This window comes from Pleurodeles waltl, chromosome 4_2 (assembly GCF_031143425.1).
Source record: "Pleurodeles waltl isolate 20211129_DDA chromosome 4_2, aPleWal1.hap1.20221129, whole genome shotgun sequence".
Lineage (NCBI taxonomy): Eukaryota > Metazoa > Chordata > Amphibia > Caudata > Salamandridae > Pleurodeles > Pleurodeles waltl.
The window spans coordinates 865,268,179-865,289,985 of record NC_090443.1 but is presented as its reverse complement, the minus strand read 5'-3'; the positions used below and the strand labels follow the sequence as shown (position 1 = coordinate 865,289,985).

General features: G+C 44.2%; 1 protein-coding gene across 2 annotated transcripts in view; it reads left to right on the top strand.

Moving 5' to 3' along the window:
- Window positions 1–21,807, top strand: part of ACOT11 (acyl-CoA thioesterase 11) — a 409,284-nt gene that overhangs the window by 290,423 nt on the left and 97,054 nt on the right. For both annotated transcript variants that reach the window (XM_069232622.1, XM_069232623.1), the window contains exons 8-9: window positions 2,959–3,078; window positions 4,096–4,240. In XM_069232622.1, coding sequence (XP_069088723.1) covers window positions 2,959–3,078; window positions 4,096–4,240 — 265 coding nt within the window. The remainder of the gene's footprint in view (window positions 1–2,958; window positions 3,079–4,095; window positions 4,241–21,807) is intronic.

Sequence of the window (21,807 nt, the reverse complement as noted above, 5' to 3'; positions counted from 1 at the left end):
TTTGTTGAAAGGCATAATATACTTGAACCCTATTCGGACAGGTTCAGGCCAGCAATAAGTATGATATTGTTCTGCTCTCTGCTTGGGGACTTGAGAGTGGAGGCACAGCACCGTGTTGTTGGTGTGCAAAGTGCTAATAGTCTTCAACACCTTTGATAACCTGCTCTTACGGCAACATCTGGCTGTGATTGGGATCCATGCAGGAGCTCCAGGTTTTTAGGCCACACACCACCAGTGGCACTGACACCATGCAAATCTTTCTTCTGCTAACCTGGTTGAGTGACTGTTCAACAAGCATGAGCAATCACATGTGTACCAACTTATATCGGAACCCCGTCATCACTCGCTACACGGTCGTGGGCAAATCAAAAACTATCATCCAGGAATGCTGGGATGTGAGGCGTGAAGTTTGAAGTAATAGAGAAATATGAGTTATTGGGAGGGAATGGTACACTGAAAAAAAATGTGTAAAGTTACAATACATCTCTAGACCTGGCATCAGTACCACCTCTGGTGCAATGGCTACATAAATTAAAACTAAGTCATGCATAACAAGTAAGCTTCTGGAAAGCAGAAAACTAAACACACTGCGAAAATATTGAAAGACACTCAACAAGTTGTTGAGTACAAGGCAGCCTCGTGGGCATCTCAAAGTGTCTGATCCCACATCAGTTGGGCAACAAGGAAGGGCTCTGAAAGCTAGTCTAAGAAAATTAAAGGGCAAGGTTCTTTTCATAATGGAGACAAACTGTTGTATTGCAACATCTAGTAGAACACATTGAACAGAACACTAAGCGCACATCCAACCCAGCAGAGATATTCCATAGATTTGGGTATCATTGAGCTCACACCAATTCCAACCAGAATGAGAAATAAACAGTCCTAACCCCCACAGAATATATTAGTCAGAACAACCCATACACACTCATCCTCAGATGCAGCATACAATTGGAACACCCAAACTCACAGTAGCACCTCACTCCAGTGGCACAGTGAGCACCGGACCCACGTCTGGGCATACCCCTCCCACTTAGGGCAACTATAGCAACACAGAGCCTTACCTGGCAGTTCAGGACTATTCCCATGGAGAGCAGGGTCAAGACTGATTTGCATATGGCTGGGTCCGAACTGAAATGACGCGGCCAGCGAAAAAAGAATGGATTTAAGCCCAGATCTGTGACTGAGGGTGAATGTTTGACATTGTTCAGCATTCCATCCATCATCTGTTCTTTTTGCACTTGTCGCCCTACGTAGAAAGGGTTGCCCAGACATAGGCCCTGTGCTAGTTGTGCCACTGAATTTAACCTAGCTTGGCTGATGAGGGGTAATACCCCCAAAACTGGTCCCCATGGGGAGCAGGGCCAAGATTGACATTTTAAAAAATTGCAAATCTAATTGGTCTGCATTTGCTAATGGGTCTTGCTGCAAGGCAAGAACCATTAGCTTTGCCAGTGGTTGTTTATTTTAGACATCCTTTTGTTTTTAAATAGTTATTGTAATTCAAAGGCCCATAGTATCTTTTTTTTGTGCCAATAAGAATCATACTTCCACGTAATGTGCAAAAACACACCTGTTCTAAGTACACCTACCAGGTAGGAAGCACTCGTTCCATTCTAATGGAACTATATTTGATTTTTTTTTTTATTTAACATTTTTGTTACACGCATAGGGCTGCCAGGTTTAATTTGTACCATGCTTGCGTTTTTGTTAATTTTTGTAGCATATGCTCGTTATAAAATTAAAAGACAATATCCATTCTGTCACTTTGCCACGAGCAGACCTATTGGTTTTGCCAGTGCTTGTTGAATATCATATTTGTTTTATTTCTTCACACAAGGAAATAAGGACAGGACTTCTTAGACAAGCTATTTTAAAGCTGTTTCCAACCCCAGACACTTCGAATTTCATTGGTGATCAGTGGAAATATATTTTTGTTCTACAGTTTACATCCGTGACTAGTAGACACCACACAGCCTTCTTGTGTATGTTTGTTCGGGAGAACTTGCAAGGTAGAAAGTGAAATGGACACACGTGCACTTATATGACACATAATAAGCTCCTGTTGGAGCCTCCGATTCATTGCTAAATTTTGCTAAAATTATATTGCAATTGATTCATCGAGGAATTTGAATTTTTTTACATCTTCTTAAGAACAGCATATGAAACTAAAATGTCCATCTCCTTGTATTTGATACCTTTGAGATGAAGAGTTTTCTGGTCCATGTCGGAATTATTATATTTTCCTCTTTTAAAATGAGAGGAACGTATATCCGCTTCCAGAATTCTGACCATTTTGCTCAGATCAACTCAGTGATTGTTTTTTTCTTGTTGAAACTGACCAATATAAAGAACACTATTAGAACATTCCGGCATGTTTTGCAAAAAAGATATACACCTGTGAAATCCCCAACATGCACACAACATAACCTGATTTAGTTCCATGATTGGCTAATCAGTGTTTTTATTAACCTCTTCAGTGGCATTAAATGTACTGGGCTCCAGGTGAAGAAAACGTGGCCTAACGGTGTCCGAACCACTGAGCATTAGGTTTCTGCAAGACACTTGAGCCTTTATTGCACATTGCAGGCTTTGCCTTTCAAATAACCATAAAGATTATTTTCTTAATACTTCATCATGATATGTATTTTGTATTCATGTGTATTTTTCAATCAATAAAATATATCCCACCTCAAAACATAATAAGAATATTGATAAACTGGACTTAAAAAAACAAGACCTTTCCAGCTAACCTTTGGGTTTGAAAATAGGTTGGATATACTCCAATAGTGTAAATTAAGCATTTGTAGGCTACACAGGGGTTAACACTCCTTCAATTACCCGAGGATGTGAGCACATTTTGCTGCCTGCTGAATGCACTAGTTCAAAAATGACAAGTAATTTAAACATAATGGTTTTGCCATTACGTAATAAATTGCTCATCTGCTTTCTTTTCCCCAGCCGTCTCTGCCACGACCACCCAACTCTGAAGACAATAGAAATGTTCCATTTCCGGGGGCCATCTCAGGTCGGGGACCGCCTCCTTTTAAAAGCTATTGTCAACAACGCATTCAAAAACAGGTGAGCCTTTACAATTTCCTATATGTAGTGAGAACAGCGTTTCACCCTGCTTTCCTTTCCGGCACTGGCGCTGAGAATGCCAAGTAGTATAGATTAATGTGTGGAAGGATATCTCAACAAAGCCAATTAAAGAGAACTGAAAGGTGTGCTTTAGAGAAGTAGGCTTCATCAAATGTTAGAGAGGTCATTATTATTTGAACAAATGAGCCCAGATTCCTATCTTCCATTTGCTTGTTGGGACACAGTTCACGGTAATCAGAGCGGTGCACCAATTTGTTTGTCATTATGTTCCATTGAATTCTTGGTTGCTTGAGAAAAAAACACAACACAAGCCCTTTTTTCCATAACCTATTCTGATTAATACATCACTGATTAACACATTAACACACCACTTTTGAATTGTACTTTGTATCGTAACCGCTTATAGCAGTGACGCCAAAATTGGTGAGCCATGGGGAAGTCCCACGATAAAAGTGGCAACCATTACAGATAGCACAACGTCCAGGACCAGTTGTGAAATATGGGGGCATTCTGGCCGTGTGCAGTCCACAGAGGTACTAGTTGTAACAGCAAAGGACATGCAAGTGTGAGCCACCCCAGGCCATCTAAAGGCTATCTCATATACTGTACAAGCATGGACAGACTGGGTACAATACCTAAAGCTTTGAAGGGACCAACCAGATCTGATTGATATGGTGTGTTGCTCCTTTGTACCATTACCTCCTCTTTGGTGTTTTCATGCCGTGTGAGTTGGTTAATGTGGTTTCTAATATTTTATTGCGACATTATAAAGTTTAAAAAAGTGCCACTGTAGACTTACAGTATTTTAATATATGAGTGCACCAACTCAGCGTAATGGAAATTATAGTCAGTGGTTATCGCTGTAGAAGCTGTTTCGTGGCACTTTATCACGAGAGACATCCGTGTTCATCATGCTCATTTAGAGGAGGCAGTTGTCTTTTGTGCTGGTGGTTGTGTTTGAGATTATTTATGTGACCTGCTGCACTCTTTTTTCAGTATGGAGGTTGGGGTGTGCGTGGAGGCTTACCGACAGGAAGGAGAAGTCAGTAGAAGACACATCAACAGTGCCTTTATGACCTTTGTGGTTTATGATGACAAAAACCAACCCTGTACCCTACCCCGTATAAGGCCGGAACCAGAGGTAATGCTTTGAAAACTACTACACAACGTGAAATAAAACATAGATGCTCATTTACAATGACAATTTGTAGAATCAAGTGTTAATTTATAACATTTCATGTTGACCTGAAAACGCCTCCTTACTTTCAATTCAGGGCACTAGAGTGCACCCACCAGGATTTTTGTGATGAGTAAACAAATTGTATGTTATTGCTGGTTAACTGTCATGTAGCAGTTAGTGAGCTGTGGTTCTATTACTTCTTAAGTGTTTGGCTTGTGATTCTGGTATGGTTGTTGGAGATGTGGGGTAGTGGACCCAGAGAGTGTCCAAGCTGATCCCAAAGGTCCGTTGTCAGTATTGCTCAGATGGCTGCAGTGGGCAAGTGTGATAGAGCCTGCAACACCTGTGTCTGCTGGCATCGTCCCTTCCCAAATCAGCATTGTGCTTCAGCTCTACCCCCAGGGGTCTGCCATGAGTATCTTGTGGCTACTAACAGGTGTGGTGTTCTCAGTGCGGAGTCCCTGTTACCATCCCACATTGCAGTTGGTAATCACCAATCCTACTGGCAGGAACCTGTGCCATGATCGGTTCACATGGGTGGAATTACCTGGTGCCCCCTGTCAGGTAATGAGGTCACCGTGATATCTCCCCCTCTTAAGCCAACTTATGTCATCGAGTAAGACATTCTGAACCAGACCCTGGGTATTTGGAAGGAGCCTTCTTTGCACCTGAAAACTCAAGTGCTTGGACAAGAAATACCAGGTTTTCAAGGTAATTTCAGTGTATGTGGTATCTTTATGCCCAATCTTTGCTTGTAATGTTAGCATCTGTTAAGCGCAGTGTCCTCTGACATCGATAAAGAGGTAAATATTTGCAGACATAGGGCAAGAAAATATACCAGTCTGCTGGGCTCTCCATGAGAAACCATCATGGCCAGCTATTGGCACCATTTGTTCAGAAGTACACCGCCTTGCTCCTGGATTGTGGCCTAGAAGGGTGGACTTCATGCACAAACAAGGCAAAAAAGCTGTGGAAATGAAGCTAATGTTCTAGGACTTGTTTTTCTGTCTTGCAGCAGGTTAGCTTTATTGCACCTTCAGCCATATTAATGGATAAACTGAAATGACCCGTGACTTGCTTTAGCCAGCAGGGGGTGCCCTTATGGCAGTCTAGATTGGTGCTGCCTTCACCCATTGCTTTTCTGTATAATCTCTGGAAGTCCCTCCCATCATGAACTGGCTCCAACAAAGGTAATACGCCAATGCAGATCGTCTGTGTGGTGTGCCAAGCACTTTTTGACTCGCTGACTGGATTACTGGACGATTTACAGGGCCGGAGAGTGTGGTCTTTTCTCTACAATACTCTGGTGTCATAGAAGGTTACATTGCAGTCTATTGGTAATCAACTTATATTGAAAAATAGTCATATAAAACAGCTATGTAATCAGGCTGCTTCTGCAACAATCCCATGGCCGCGTTGCAGCTTACAAAGGGATTCACTATCCAACAAGTTAATCGAGACACAATCGTCTAGTTGACTTCGGATGGTCCATCATCTAATAAAGGGCAAGTTAAGTCAATGGAACCTCTTCCAGGTGCCCTTGTTCAGCCTGCTGAACCTGGGAACACAAGGAATCATTCTCTCGTGCAACAGTTCATAGGTTAGATATTGTGAAAAGCCCTGTTACTTCTTTTCTCAGATGTGATTATTTCTCACTAGATATATTGAATATTACCCAGAGCAACTGAATCAATTAGATTTAATTGAGAAAAATGGAGATCCACAATAAGTATGTCTGCAATTTAACGATGAGCTTAGTCTTCCAAAGAGATTTCTAAGAATCATTTCATTTTTACTGATAGTGATATTTAAAAAAACAATGAATAGTTTTCACTAAATGCCACGTCAGTGTCGAAATAGGGTACAGTGAAATCAGTGATAAAAGTATTTTATCTTAGCTTGCTTAACGGTGTTTCAGGATTAGTTCTTATTTACATTCACTCAAGTCTTAAGGGCATTGACTAATCAAAAAGTCTCAGATCATATAATGAATTCCTAGTTATGAAAAAAGTACTCCTTGCATAAGGCTGTTTGTGGATTAATGATCCGAATGGCCGCAGGGCTCCTAATGCCAAAGTCTAGGTAGATTCTCAGACAATCACCTTATCACTGCACAGTGAAGCCATTTATCAAAATGTCACCAAATTGTGTGTTAGGAAAATGGACCATGATGACTCTGTTAGAGATATCTGAGCCAATCGATAACAATTCTCTTCTGTACCTGTCGCCTGTTCCATCTAGTTGAAACCATCCTTGTAATAAAACAGTGATACAACTGAGATATACACTGTCTTTGAATAACTTGAAGCAAGGCATATCATTAACGCAAAGTGCACTCCCTGGAGAGTAAGAAAAAAATTGCATATCACCAAAAAAGTGCGAACCAAAGTCTGTTTTAACAACATACTGATGGGCGTGAACAAATTAGTGATTTACAGAAATTGCATAACCCCACAACAATGTCAATTAAACCTGAGGCAGAAGAGTTTGTTGGACCTTCTACTGGATCAGTGAATCTAAATGACAATACCAATACATAAGGACAGCATATGAAGGGAAATATTTATATAACAACGCAAACCAAAATTTGGAGTGGTGAGTGAAGTGATTTTGTGAAATAAAGAATAAACTATCCACAGGTCGACTGTTGCAAACTTCCATCTTCAGTTTTGTAAATTTCTACACATTCAGTGTGCATTAGTTAATGAATGATCCTCAACCCCCGACATTGTTCTTTATGGAGATTATTTGCAGTGATCCGGGAGAAATTGTCCTGAATCATAGCCAGTTGTTCAAGATATTTAACTATTTTCTAGCATTATGACTCTTTTTAATGCACATATTGTTATTGTGTATTTTCAGTCCCCTAATGTTTGTAGACTTATATAGTTACAAATGGATGCCTTAAGAAAAACCGGAATATAAATTTATACTATGAGTAAACAGATTACACAGGTCTCAAAGATAAGGTTTGACCCAAACAAAGTCAATGCAGAACCCCTAATGGAAAAGTGTCACTGTCCTTTGATGACCTACACTTTGCCTGAAGAAATAACGGCACATGCTGTTGCACTTGTAATAACCAGAAGTGACGTAACAAAGCAAACTATTGTACATCCTGTATCAACATAACCCCACCAAAGATGCAGATTGCGTTAGAAGGTGTATTGTAGATGATGCATTGTGATTCATCGACAGAGGAGACTCTCATTGACAATTGTTTGATCATTTGACACATGAGGTCCTTCAGTGGCAAAGGACTGACATGATTGTGTCAAAGTTGCTGAGCCCTGATTGTGCGGTGCAGCAGAGCTCTCCCCTTCTTTTCCAGCAAGGAAAGGCATGTCCAGTGTTTGAAAGCTAGTGAATATTTTTGTTACAAGACCATAGCTGTAGCCTCCTGCCACAGGAGCCTTGCAGTTGAAGATGGCACCATCTCAGGAGGCCCATTTTATTGCAGTAAGGGTGGGAGGAGCAGGCTTTTTACTCCGCTCCCATCTTTTGCCACCCATGCCTGGGTCCTCACCGTGGGGATATACAGCTGTGTTCCACAGCTTCGATAGAGGCTGCCATACATGTGTCTTTTAGCTGGGGATCTGTGGCAACTACAAAGCTGCAATCACTCACTGTTTCACACTCAATGAAGCTTAAACTGCATCATCAACATAGCGAGGGCGGCTGCAGTGACATCTTCCAGGCATGTATCTACCGGAGACATATTGTGGGCGTTTCAGTAGGCTACCACGCACATGTTCCACCTACACCTGTTGAGGCTTTTTTTCAAGCTCTGCAACCTATTTTCTTGTTCCTCAGCTGTCCAATGCTTCTTTTCTCTTCCTTTCTTATTCTCACTTAAATGTCACCCACATTTCTCTTAGTTTGTGGGCTCTTTTTCTTTCTCAACACCCTTCGGTAGATGCCACTGGTCAAAATACCCACTGATTGTTACGTGAACTGATAATGGTGCATACAAGCAGGGATGACAATCATTCATGCTTGCGTTGTACATGCTCTATATGAACAGATGTAGAAGCAGTTTCCAGTCCCATCACTTGATGTCAGGGTATCCTGAAGTTGATAAAGAGTAAAAGCTTAAGGACCAAGAGTAAAGCGAGCGATCATAAATTTAACGTTTATTCTTCTCCACCATGAGGCTCCAAAGAAGTGTTCACGAGGCAAGGTTTGCTTTAGATCCCATTGCAGAGTAGGAAATTATGAAAGCCCATTGAAAAATCTAACTGACTCATTAATGGTAGATTTTAAAAGGGCAGTATAATGGTATCTTTACTGGGATGTGACTCAACAAAATGCAGAAATAAACTAATTTTGATAACACACATGGACATAAGTTTTGGCAAAGGTCCTTGCTAACTGGGTTCAGCAATACGCTAATTAAGGAAACACGGTTTGATCGCAGAAATAGCGGTCTTTCATACATTTCCGTTCAAGTGTTTTGCTGTGGCTCTTAATTTAGAGTCCAGCATCTTTGTTTTTTGAGGACATAGGGGGTCATTCTGACCCCGGCGGTCAGAGACCGCCGGGGCCAGGGTCGGCGGGAGCACCGCCGACAGGCCGGCAGTGCCCCGCAGGGCATTCTGACCGCCGCGGTTCGGGCGCGGTAGGATGCGGAAAACCGGCGGTCTCCCGCCGGTTTTCCGCTGCCCATGTGAATCCTCCATGGCGGCGGAGCGCGCTCCGCCGCCATGGGGATTCTGACACCCCATATCGCCATCCTGTTCCTGCCGGGTCTCCCGCCAGGAACAGGATGGCGGTATGGGGTGCCGAGGGGCCCCCGTAAGAGGGCCCCACTTTGTATTTCAGTGTCTGCTTTGCAGACACTGAAATACGCGACGGGTGCCACTGCACCCGTCGCACCTTCCCACTCCGCCGGCTCAATTCTGAGCCGGCGTCCTCGTGGGAAGGATGATTTGCCCTGGGCTGGCGGGCGGCCTTTTGGCGGTCGCCCTCCAGCCCAGGGCAAATCCCAAAATACCCTCAGCGGTCTTTCGACCGCGCAGACTTAGAATGACCCCCATAGTGTGTGATGGTTTGAAGGTGCCACCACATCGAGTGTCCTACAGTTTCTGCTGGATTTTAAAGATGGGTGCACACTAGCCTCCTGGTTAAGTTTATTTAGTATCATGTATAGAGAGTTAACCCACTATCTCGTTTTATACTTTGGTGAATTTAAGAACTTTTCTTTAAAGCAGAAATAACTTTGACCCAATAAACCAAATTTTGCAAACTGACTTATTTAAGGGACTTTTGACATTTGTCCTGGAATAACTAATTATCATGCATGTCATCTTCTCTAGCTGGATGGAGGGCAGTGGAAATCTGTCTAATATGGACTTGAGCGTTTCCTGCGCAGGTGCCACCTCCAACACCCCCTAATAAATGACAGGCATATTTCAAGTGAATCCATGCACCTGCCCACATCGTTCTTCAAACTTCTAAGGTTTTCTTTAAAAAAAAAAAAAACTGATCCTTTTATCACAACTAACTATAACGTTGCTTTAGCCTTTGTTTTTTTCAGTGAAAGTATGTGTGTTTATATATACACTTTTGATTGGTTAACAGAAAAATTATGCTAGCATCATTTCATAAGTGGACCATGTTTGTTGCAGCATCAGAAAAAACTTTTTTGCTAATGCTGCACGTTATTGTCAAAGCCAGTAGGTCCCCAAGGCAAGACCTTTTAGCTTTGCCAGTGATTCTTTTTTTGTAGGGATAATTAGACCACTGTCTCCAACCCTGGACACTGCAAACCTCTTGCCCTGTTGTATTTGGTGTCTGTCAATTGGTCCATTCCCTGTTCCTAAGTCATGTCTTGTCTGTATTTTGAGTTTGATGTCACGTGGTTCTTCACATCTTTGTGCATCCGTTGGTACCTAGGACCTGAAGCGATAACATTATGCTTCTGAGGTGGGCGCCAATTTCCCTACCTGATTACCTACCCTCTGTATCAATCAACTCGATAATAGTCACTTGAGCATCTGTGCCTGCCTACTTCCAGAGATCTGGTAATGGTATTTCGGATAGATACTTCTAAGTGTAGATTCCTCACCTTTAGACTATCCCCAGTAGTCAGACTGGATGTGGAAGATTTCACAGCAGTGCCCCTGAGCACATCTAGGTGGAGCCGTGCAGCTTAGTGTTTGACTTTGTTAACCCTCAAAGTAAAAGAATGGAGCTGGAGATAGGCACCACCCCTGCACGCTGACTTCCAATCTCCCCCCTTATTTCTTCCAAAAATTGAAATCTAGAGTCCCAAATGTACAGGGTCCCAAACTACAACTACAGGGTGTAAACCATTCCACAGGTTGTGTAGAGAAGGTGCCCTAATGAATCCAACCGCAATCTTGACATGAATCGAAGTTGTACATCTCCAAGCTTTGGAAAAAGCCACACAAGTCATGCTCGAAATCAAGGGTGCAGACCTGTTCCACTGTCGGTGCCATTCATACAGGTCCTCTTCACGGTCAAAGTAATTTGGTAAGTCAAAGGCCAAATCAAAGCAGAAACACAAGAAGCTAAGCGGAACTCATCCACATCCGTCCATGCTCTATCTTCCTTGAAGTTGCAGGGACATAAATGAGCTACTTGGTCTGAGTGCTGATTACTGATTGAGGAGACCATTTCACTATTATTTTCTGGGTCATCAGTGACACTACAATATATTGAGGCCATGTAGCAAATTGTTAGCACTATTTCTTTTCCATCTGGTGTGCCTTATGGCTTCAGTGATCCACAGTGGCCACCTGTTGGATTTCTGTTGCTGGATCCACCTTGGTACCGTCTGCGCCTCTTGAACTCCCTTGCGTTCCTCACCAATTCCAATGCATACTTCTACTCCGGCTCCTCAATCTGTGCTAGTTCCTTTGATGTTGATGCCACTGGTGCCAGAGGGGGACACCTTGCCAGCGCCGAAGTTCAACTCTGAGCCAAACTCGTCTTTTCACTCATCCATGGTAGCAGCCATTTCACTCCGACGTACCCGCTTCCAGTATAGTCAGCGTCAGACTAAACACTGCTTCTACCAGAGGGCTACCCTTAATTGCTTCACCAACTTTTCGCTTCCAACTCTGATCAGTTTGTCACCACTAGGAGACAACAGAGGTGTTGGGAAAGATTTTCCCCCACATTATGATGATGACAATTTGTACTTGGATTGACTAGAAGCCCATGAGCTTAATACTTTCACTGATACTGGGTTGATACATCCTATTTTCCCCCAGGTCCACCAACAGAAGAAAGTACTTCCTTTGCCATAGTGATTAGACATGGTGCTGAGCTTCTGGATTTACAAATTCCTTCTGTGGTGGCCAAGCTTAATGTTCCTAATAATGCTTTACATCTTGGGCAGGCTTTCTCTGAATCTTTACTGCCGTTCAATGAAGCCTTAACTGATACATTGATGAGTCCTAGGTCTAAGCCTTGCTCATGCCCGCCTGTGGCATGGACCAGTGCCCCATGACCCTGATTCTTTGACTCAACATCCAACATTGTAAAGCCTGGTGGTCCAGACTTCCACCAGCAATTAAGGTAAATCCCAATTCATTTCCTAAGAACCAACTGCCTCCACCCTTCTGTTTCTCCCACCCCTGACATGGAGTCAAAGCGAACTGAGGTATTAAGGAAACAGGTTTTCTTTGACTAGCTTCACTTTAAGATTGGCCAATGTAAGTTCTCTTCTAGGACAAAGTACTCCACTAGTATGGTGGTGCAGTGCATGACGACCCTGTGGGAGGCACAATCAAACATTTTCTCCAAGGGTGACAAGCTGTCACATTTGACAGATGGGCCCTCCAGCTTGCTTAATGGGGCTATGCACTTACATTACTTTCCGACCTGTCACATCTACATCAAAGCAGCTTTAAGAGGAGCATCTGTCTATCTTATTGCAAGAGGTGCACACTATACTGTCCGTAGAGAAAGTACTGGACTCGGAAATAAATATTGGTTTTTACTCCATCTATTTCTTTGAGCTGAAGGATGAAGGCCATTTTCCTCTTTTAGTTATTTTCCTTCTGAACACCTTCCTGGCAAAAGCACTGACATCGGCCCAGGTTCTATCTTCTGTGGATCCAGGCAACTGGATGACAGCCTTGGATGTGCAGGACACTTACTTTCATGTGTCCGTCCTGCAGTCACACTGGCATTGCCTGTGGATTAAGGTAGGCCAGGATCATTTTCAAATTAGTGTGTTCGCTTTCAGCCTCACCAGCGACCCTTCAGTGTTCACAAAAGTGATGCGGTGGGTGAGGCACATCTTTGGAGGGAGGGTATGCCAGTCATCCCCTACCCTGATGGCTGGTTGTTGAAGGTCGTAGACCACCACCACACAACGCTGAACCTCCTGACATCATTAGAGTTCAGGATCAATGTGATGAAGTTGCATCAGACTCTTTTACAGAGACTTCCCTTGTCTACGGTGCAGTTTGTGGCCTTCCCTCCGTCATGAGTCCAGGACATTTGGGGTATGATACTAATGTTTCAACCTCAATCCTGGGTCTCAATGAGAAGGGTTCTGTGCCTTGATGGCCTATTGGTCATGCTCTTTGACTATGCAAGATGGCATGTGGGAGCTCTGCAATAGAATCTGAAGTCTGTGGACCCAGCACCAAGGGAACCTGTTGGATTCCATTTAGGTTTCAGAGGAGACTTCAAAAGATTTCCATTAATGGTTGTTCAACCGCAGTTAAACCAGCATCAGACCTTTCTCCTTTGCTCACCCAGATCAGACCGTGGTAGCAGATGTGTCTCTTCTGGGCTGTGGAGGTCAGTCTGTTGGAGTTGCATGCTATTCAGTTGGAATTGAATGCCTTCCTGCTGTCCTCAAGGGAAGGCTGGTTCTCACAAACAACACCACTGCCATGTGCTATTGCAACAAGCAGGGCAGAGGAGGATCCTAGGACCTGTGCCAAAAGGTTGTATGCCTATGGAGTTGCCTGGACCATCTGAACATCACCCTGATCCGTAACCAGCTAGTTGGATCTTTGATGCCAATGCAGAGAATCACAGAGGTAGTGCCTGGCAGTCACACCAGAGACTGCACAGGGTATATTCCGCCAGTGGGGAGAACCCTAGCTAGATCTTTTCATAACTGTTGGGAACATTTAGTGTCAAAACGTTTGCCTGCTAGTGTTTCCAAGAAGGCTGTTTCTGGGAGACGATTCCTTCTAGAGTGGGGCATAGGGTTCCTGAATGCCTTTCATCCTCTACCTCTCCTGCCAAGGTTCTGAAAATGACCAGGAACGACTTTGCCCAAGTCATACTAGTGGCTCCAGATTGAGCCGGGAGAGTGTAGTACCTGAAATTTGTGGGAATGAGCATCCGGGCACTGGGACACATTTGTGGTCTGGTGTGGAGTCCTGTTGCAAGCCAAACTGCTAGATGTTTTATTGTTTATTTTTTCTTTGTGTTTTTTTGCATACCAGCTGTCCTTATTTAAATCTCCATTTGTAATGAGGTTCATAAAAAGGTTTAACATACATGTTCCCTCCTAAACAGTTTGTGATGACATAGTGGGATCTTAATTTGATCCTGACTTTTCTCATGTGTACTCTTCGTGCCAATGCACAGCTGTCTGCTGCATCTCTTAACTTTAAAAATAGTCTTCCTTATCATGATCATTTCAGTGTGTTGCATGAGTGAAATCCAAGCTTTCAGTGCAACCATCCTAAACTACCTTTTTCTAGACAAACTCTTGCTAAAAGTTGTAATCCCTTTTCATGTTGGTTTATTTTCACCATCCCAACATTCCTTGAAACCCCCACCCCCATTCCTCGAAAGAGGAGGAGAGACTTCATTGGCTGGATCTTAAAAGAGCTTTAAGGTTTTACCTCAATCTTACCAAAGACCATCAGGTTGGTGAGCAACCTTTTGTGGGGTTCTGTGAGACAAAGAAAGGTAAGACCGTGGAGAAATGTACTGTGGAAAGGTGGATAGTCCTTTGCATTAGGATCTGCTATGCACTGGCCAAAAATCACCCTCCAGAAAAACAGAGGCCACATTCGACCAGGGCCAAGACTGACACCACTACGTTGGCATGCTGCATGTGTCCTTGACATCTGTCAGACTGTGATGTGGGCATCAATGCACACATTCACAAAGCACTATTGCCTTGACAGCCAGGGCAGACCTCCTGTCAGACGTTTTGGTCTGTGGCCAGATATGTTTTATTCTAGCTTTGTTATAATATTTTAACAACAGCCACATTTGCGGTTGTGTTTTATTTTCTCTATCTAGCTGTTCTTAGCCTAGGTTGGCTAAGACGTTCTTTAAACAAGACATTCTTTCACTCTGTGCTTTTCTCAAGGCTGCAGTAAGATAGGTTGCCTGCAAAAGTGGTACGCTTTGTCTCCAATGTTCACAGAAACATACACACTCTTACGTGGGGATCCTTTCTTGGAACATCAGTTGTTTTATTATAAAAACACTACTTTGACACGTCACGAATCACTTCTTCTCCAACATCACCCTTCTAAGAGGAACAGAGAAAAAAAAGTAAGAATCCACTAGCCTTAATGCCAGTGAGTATGGTGACTACCATATGTTTCATTTCTACTGCATAATTGCAGATCAACAGCCAAACATTGCATTGAGACTGAGAAGACATTTTTCTCTCTGAATCTTGATCTGTTCTTCTTAACAAGACGAGTTAACAAATTCTGGATTTAAACCATTATGGTTTTTTCAGGGCAGGATAGGTCATCACTTGCTTTGTAGTAAAGCTAGTGGGTGGAGTGGCTGTCATAAATGAAAACACCCTTAAAAGGAAACCCTACTTCACTTTCAAGTGTCTAGGATTAGGACTCAAATCAAATCGATTGCCCCTTCTTACACCAGAATGAATATTATCTGTCACCAACAAATGATAATTCGACTTTCACTGAACAGCGCAGGGAACACTTTACTCTCCACTTGATGCAATACTCAAGCAACATGTTCAGCAGGAATTTTAACAACCACTGTGTCCACACAGAAGCCCAACCACCTACCTGTTCTCTGCTTCCTTTTATTATAATGATCAAATCAACATCGTGCGAAACTCGCTCATTTGATGGGTATGCTACTTGATTGCTTCATTGTTAGAAGTCCTCTAACATGGCATGAGATTTAGGGATACAGTTCGCCTCTTAACTAACTAACTAATCACAAAAGATCAAGGTAGTTATCACTCATGAATCAGTTTCTGCTCATTCAAAGAGTTTGCCATGGTTCCATTCTTTTATCTACCTTCTCTTTAGCCTGCACCTCAGACTCTTTGGAGCTTTACTTCACAAATCCAACATATCACAGCAGAAGTGTGCAGATGACACCCAACTATATTTCTAGATCTCCTCTTCACATGGTGTTTCTTTACTAGCCAAAACCCTCAAACGAGGGACTATTTTTCATCTTGAAACTAAACCTTTTGCCGGGCCTATACCTTCTTTTTTTTAATACATACATGCAGCACTAAGATAGGCCCAAAGGGCCCATTGATCAGGGTGCAGTGTATTTTAAAAAGTTGGACAAGTGGGTTTACGTTGTACGTGTCCTGGTAGTGGAAAATTCCTAAATTTGTTTAACATGACTGTAAGGCCTATCTCTCCCATTGGATAACATTGGTTTACCTTATTATCTTTAATTAGTGCTAACGTGGGATTAGGAGCGGATATGGATATTATATTTAGACTCAAATGAGTTGCAATTTAAAATCCTCTTTAACGGCAAAGTCAGATTTTAAATCACAATTCTGAAAATGCCACTTTTAGTAAGTTGCCTTTTTCTTGTCCTAACCAGTTGTGCCTTGTCCCAGTGTCTTTGTTGACATGACTGTGAATGGCTCTTCTCTTTGCTTTGTTTATTCTCCCCCAGTCACCAAGACAAAAGGTGACTAGTTGTTGGGCCATCTTGCCAGGATGGCTTTTGGCAGAGCTGTTCTCTGCCCCTCTTACACCTCAAAGGGCTTGCCTCCAGCACACACAAAAGAGCCTGGCGCTAGTCTTTTGTCAACCTAGACTTCTTGGAGCCTTGGCAGGAGAAATGAAGACCTTTCCAGAACCAGATGTGGTGTAGTATAGGAAATCCCCTACTTACAAGGCTGGCACCAGGTATAAATATTGAACTCTCAGAACACCTCTTCAGTGGTCGACTTTAGAAAAGCTGCCTTGAACCCAGAGGACCGCCCTGCTGCTACCAGAGGATTACCCTGCCTCTTAAAGGCCTGACTTGCTGCCTGAAGGAAAAGTGGGCCACCTCCTTGAACCCAGGACCACCAGAAGTGACATCAAAGGCTAGGTGGCTGAAGTCCTGTGTGAGCTACATGTGCATAATAAGCCCCTAAGGCCTTCAACTCTGCATCTGGCCTCTTTTGGTGTGAGTCCTAATCACCCAAGTGGTGTCCCCGATGTCATGGACCCTTGGAACTGGTTTTAGAGGTAATGCTCCTGCCTAACCTTAAAACTTGAGACGTAGAAAAATGTTCACCAAAAACTTCCTTGAGAACCGACTGAAGACCAGGACCTACCTGCTAACCGATCTGCCCAATATGTATCGTTGGTTGGCCTGAATTTGAAGTAGCTCCTGCTATGTTCTTCTCTGTAGCAGCAAATTCTGTTCAGCTGGACCTTTCCGCTTCAGTGCCAGGCCTTGTGGAGCCCTCTTCGGCTACAGCCTGCAGCTTTGTCCCGCTGGAGGTTTTCCAATTCCAAAACGTAGTTTGTCTGAAGATAAACATTTTCACTGGGCACAATGGTGACAGGCTCCTTATCAGTGATGACCTCTTCGGCCTGTAAATGCAGCGTTTCCCACTCAGAGGCTTTTCCTGCCATTGTCGACGGCTTCACCAAGACTTCAACCAGCGGCTCATTGCGACAACAACTTCTCCTCCCACACAGACAAATGTTCTCTATTTTTTTTATTTGGTTTTGGATTTTTCTTGTGTTGTGTTTTCACTCTATTACTGTTTGTGTGCAGCTTATATACTTTGCCTCTAACAACATAAAAGGATGATGGACGGAGTGCTGAAACTTTTCAAACACTCACCCCCTGTCACAGATCGGGGTTTAATCAATCGTTCTTTTGCTCACCTTGCCACCCCAATTTGGACCCAGCGATATGCAAATCAGTTTTGACCCTGTTCCCCCATGGGAACAGTCCAGCCCGAACTGCCAGACCAGGTCCTTGCAGGACCTGGAAACAAGCATCCTGGGACTGCTTTCAGGGTATCACCATTCATCAGCCAGGCTAGCTTGAATCCAGTGGCATAGTGAGCCCAGGACCCTTCCCACTTTGGGTGCCTTTAGCAACACAAAAGGATGATGGACAGAGTGCTGAAACTTTTTAAACACACACCCCCCATTCACAGATCTGGGTTTAATTCAGTGTTCTTTTACTCTCTATGCCCCCCAAGTTTGGACCCAGCCATATGCAAATCAGTCTTGACCCTGTTCCCCATGGTAACAGTCCAGCCTGAACTGCCAGTCCAGGTTCTCCCTGGCCCGGAAACAAGCATCCTGGGACAAGTTTCAGGGTATCACCCTTCATCATCCAGGCTAGCTTGAATCCAGTGACACTGATCACAGGACCCACGTCTGGGCATACCCTTCCCACTTTGGGAGTTTGGTTCTCCTTCCCTTCTCGTGGCAGACCTGCAGCTACAAGGTCATGGGCTGTTTGAGCAGCTGAAAGTGGGTGGCGATTGCATCCCTGCCCAGCAGAGGTGGCCCTGCCTGCTTACGGTGCAATCGGCCATTGACACAGACAAGCTACTTTACGTGAGCATGAGTAACTGGTACCCTGTTGCTGGAGACAGCTGTGTTCATGCCTCAAGGCGCTGATTGTGCATTGTTTGATGCCAAGGAGGAGTTCCCTCTGTTACAGGATAACTGGGAGAAAATGGCTTGCTCGTGCCCCCGAGATCAGAGCACTGGGGTGAGGTCAGGCCTGCGAGGAGCTGAGGAGGACTCCTGAGTCTAACCTGTAACTGCTTGCATGGATATCGCTTACTTGAGCTGCTGGGCTGTTGACTCGGGAGACACCAGATCCCAGGTTCTGGAATGCAGAGGAGTGGGTCTGTTTGTGCCCCCAATAACACTTCCCTGGGGGAGTGGCTGGACCTGCTTGAAGAGTGACGATCCCATCCTCATGAGACTGTGCTTACCTTCCACCTGATCCTGAGAACTCCTGTGTGGTGCCAGATAAATGATGGGGAAAACAGATGCAAGACATTCCAAGCTCACCTTTGAAAAATGCAGGCAGACACAAATGATGGACACTCCTCCTGACAACCACTAATTGAATCGGGAGAATGAGAGAGTTCACCTCTCACAGTAGACATCCGTTCCATGTTCCTAGATCTTAAGCAGAGCCTGACTGCCATTGATGCTAAAATAGATCTCTTGACGGACAGGTTTGACCATCTCAAAGATAAAGTTCATAAACACGAAGAATTCATAAACCTACTCGAGTGTCGCACATTGGACGTTGAGGATGAACATTCTGCAGCAGGAGAGAAATTACTCCAGATGGAAAAAGTGCTAGAAGTGATCATGAACAAAAACAAAGATCTGGAAGCCCGATCAAGGAGGAACAACCTAGGGTTGCCAGAATCGATGGCAATGGGCCATATGATGGATTATGTCAAGGCGTTGCTCCGTGAACCGTTTGGCAACACACTCTTGAACATGCTCACTGTGGAAAGGGCCCATAGGATACTAGGACAGCGGCCTCCCCCGGAGGCACCTGGCTGCCCCATTATAGCCAGGCTGCTGAACTACAGAGATAGGGACACGGCTCTACATCTGGCAAGAGAGAAGCAGCCAATTCACTATCAAGGAAATGAAATTTCAATTTTCCCTGATTTTACCATTGCAATGCAAGCCACTAGAAGGGGTTTCTACCTGCTAAGTGTTTGCTCCAACGCACGGAGCAACTCCTTACTCTTTACTTTACCCAGCCAAGCTACAAATACAACACTCTGGTAAGACCCACTATTTCACAGATCTGTAGGTGGCCCTCAGGTTTGTTAAGAGCATCCCTGTACTCAACGAGAGTTCATCATCAGTAGCAAGAGATGCTGGATAGGGGCATCTGAGTGACAATGACTGAGATGCTTGGTCTGACCACACATGAGCTGTTTGATGGTGGAACGCTAAGCTGGTGCGTACTTGGCAACATCCTGAGACTAACGACATTGCTCCTAAGATGAGGGCAATGTGCAGGGAACATTACACGGCTACAATGATTTCTCCCTGTACAACTAGCAGGAGGCTGCTTCTATGTAACCAAAAATATGCTGTTTCTGCCTGTCTGGGAGATCAAGGTACTAAAGTGTACTGGAGGCGGCAAAACTGCAGACAGTGACGATTAAGTAATTGCCACTGATGGCCCCTCTGGGTGACCCTGATTGCCAGAACCATATACTTTTCCTGCAACCCAGCTAGACACTGGCTGGGGAGAGTTCCAGGTTCTATGATGCCCTACTAGGGTTGAATCCCAAAATGCCTACACTGTTTCTTTGTAGATGTTTGGTGGTTGGGTTAGTGAAATTTGGCCTGATTGGGGGGTCAGAGTGGGCGATATGTTTTAAGGGTGTTATTGCAAATGGCCTGCTGGCTGCTAAATGTTTTTTTGTCCCCCACACACCCTAATTGCTACTCAGTGTGTTGCGGTGCAGTCTCATGCTTGGTGACTACAACAATGCGACGAGGATACCCACACCCTCTGGCTGAACTAAATGCAATATATCAACGGTGTAACCTGGACTGTTCAGGGTCTGAATAATAGGCGTAAAGTGCTGCATGTCCTTGCATACTTACAAAGACATAAGATAGATATATGCATGCTGCAAGAGCTACATCTCACAGAGGACATGCATGCGCGACTAGAAGAGGGATGGTTGGGCGTAAGACATGCTTGATATTACTCTAATTATGCGCAAGGGGTTCTATACTGATCCGTACAGGTCTACCATGGAACACGAGTAGAGTACTGTGCAACCTGTTGGTTTGAAATGTCTTTATTTCCGGCGTGCTCCAGGACACCCAGTCAAACTTTTTTCTGTATACGCCCCTAATTTCTTTACTGAGGTGTGGCGACTGGCTAGATGCGGTGATGGATAGGTCCAGTGAAACTAGAAGACCCCACCGAGAGCAACGGCCAAACTATGCTTGCTAATCAAGGACAATTATCTCATTGATCTTTGGCACTTGCAGCTCAAGCACACTACTGAGGGCACCTGCATAAGGGTTACACATACCACATGGTCGCCCATTGACTTCTGGTTGGCTACACAGGATATCGAGGTTTGGACAACGAATGCTACACATCTACGGAGGACTCTGTCAAACAGTCCCTTATCAATGCTCAATATTGACAATAAAATCCTTGCCAAATTAATTGTCTTGCGACTTCTTCCACTATTGCCGTCCATTGTCCGCCCGGACCAGTCGAGCTTTGTTCCTAGTAGCTCCATGGCCCACAATCTGCACATCTTCTTCACCACAGTCCACACTATCGACCCCAGCCTCAGCACTGCTGCGGTTTTCTTAGATGCTACGGAGGCATTTGATTTACTGGAATGGCCCTACCTCTTTGCACTGCTGTTGTGCACTGGAATGAGCCCCAAGTTTCAGTGATGAATTGGTCTTTTGTATCGCAGTCTGTAGCACGCATGTGGGTGAATGGAGCACTTATCTCCCCATTCCAGGTGTTTCGAGGTACCTGGCAGGGATGCCAATTTTGCCATAGCCTTGGCGCCTCTCGCGGCTCGGGTGTGGCAACATCATGCATATCATGATCAGGCATTTACATCCTGCAGAATCATAGTTTTGCTTACGCAGATGATTTCACCGTGTATGGGAGAGAGCGCTTGATCATTTGAACCTCTTGATCCGGAAATTTACCAGGCTTGGAAGTTTCTCCGGGATCGTGATAAACTGGACCAAGTCGATATTGTTTCCCCTGAAAGAGGCAACATGGGAGTTAACCTAAGCATTCCTGCTAACGTGGGCAAGAGAGCCGGTAAGAGATTTAGGGGTTTGACTCCGCAGAGAACCCAATGAGCTGTTGAAAGCGAACTACGGATGCTTAATGAATCGGTTTGATGAGCAGCTGCAGCCCTCCAGACAACCGAGCTCAGCTCTGGATCTTACAGCTTGCAGAATTGCCTAGTTTATAAGCATGATTGCCACGTGCACGAGGTCCAAAAGAAAGGTCAGGATACCAGATTAATGCAGCTAGATGATGCAGTGCAGGGCTGTCATGTCTGTGTTGCCATGCAGGGGACATTCCCGCCTCAACACTCATTATCGCCGAAGTGTTTCGAATTCAAATAGCGGTTCACTTATATCTCAGATTTTTAGAAACTGTTTTTGTTTGACTCAATAATAAAGTTTGGGTTTGGATCCTATATTCTAATTTAGGGTATTTAGGTTTGTGTACCCTGCATTACGTATGGACTGAGGTGAGGAAGACGGACCAGGAAGTAATGATTTGATTACTGCTGGTAATAGTTGCTACAGGTCCTAGTTTTGCTC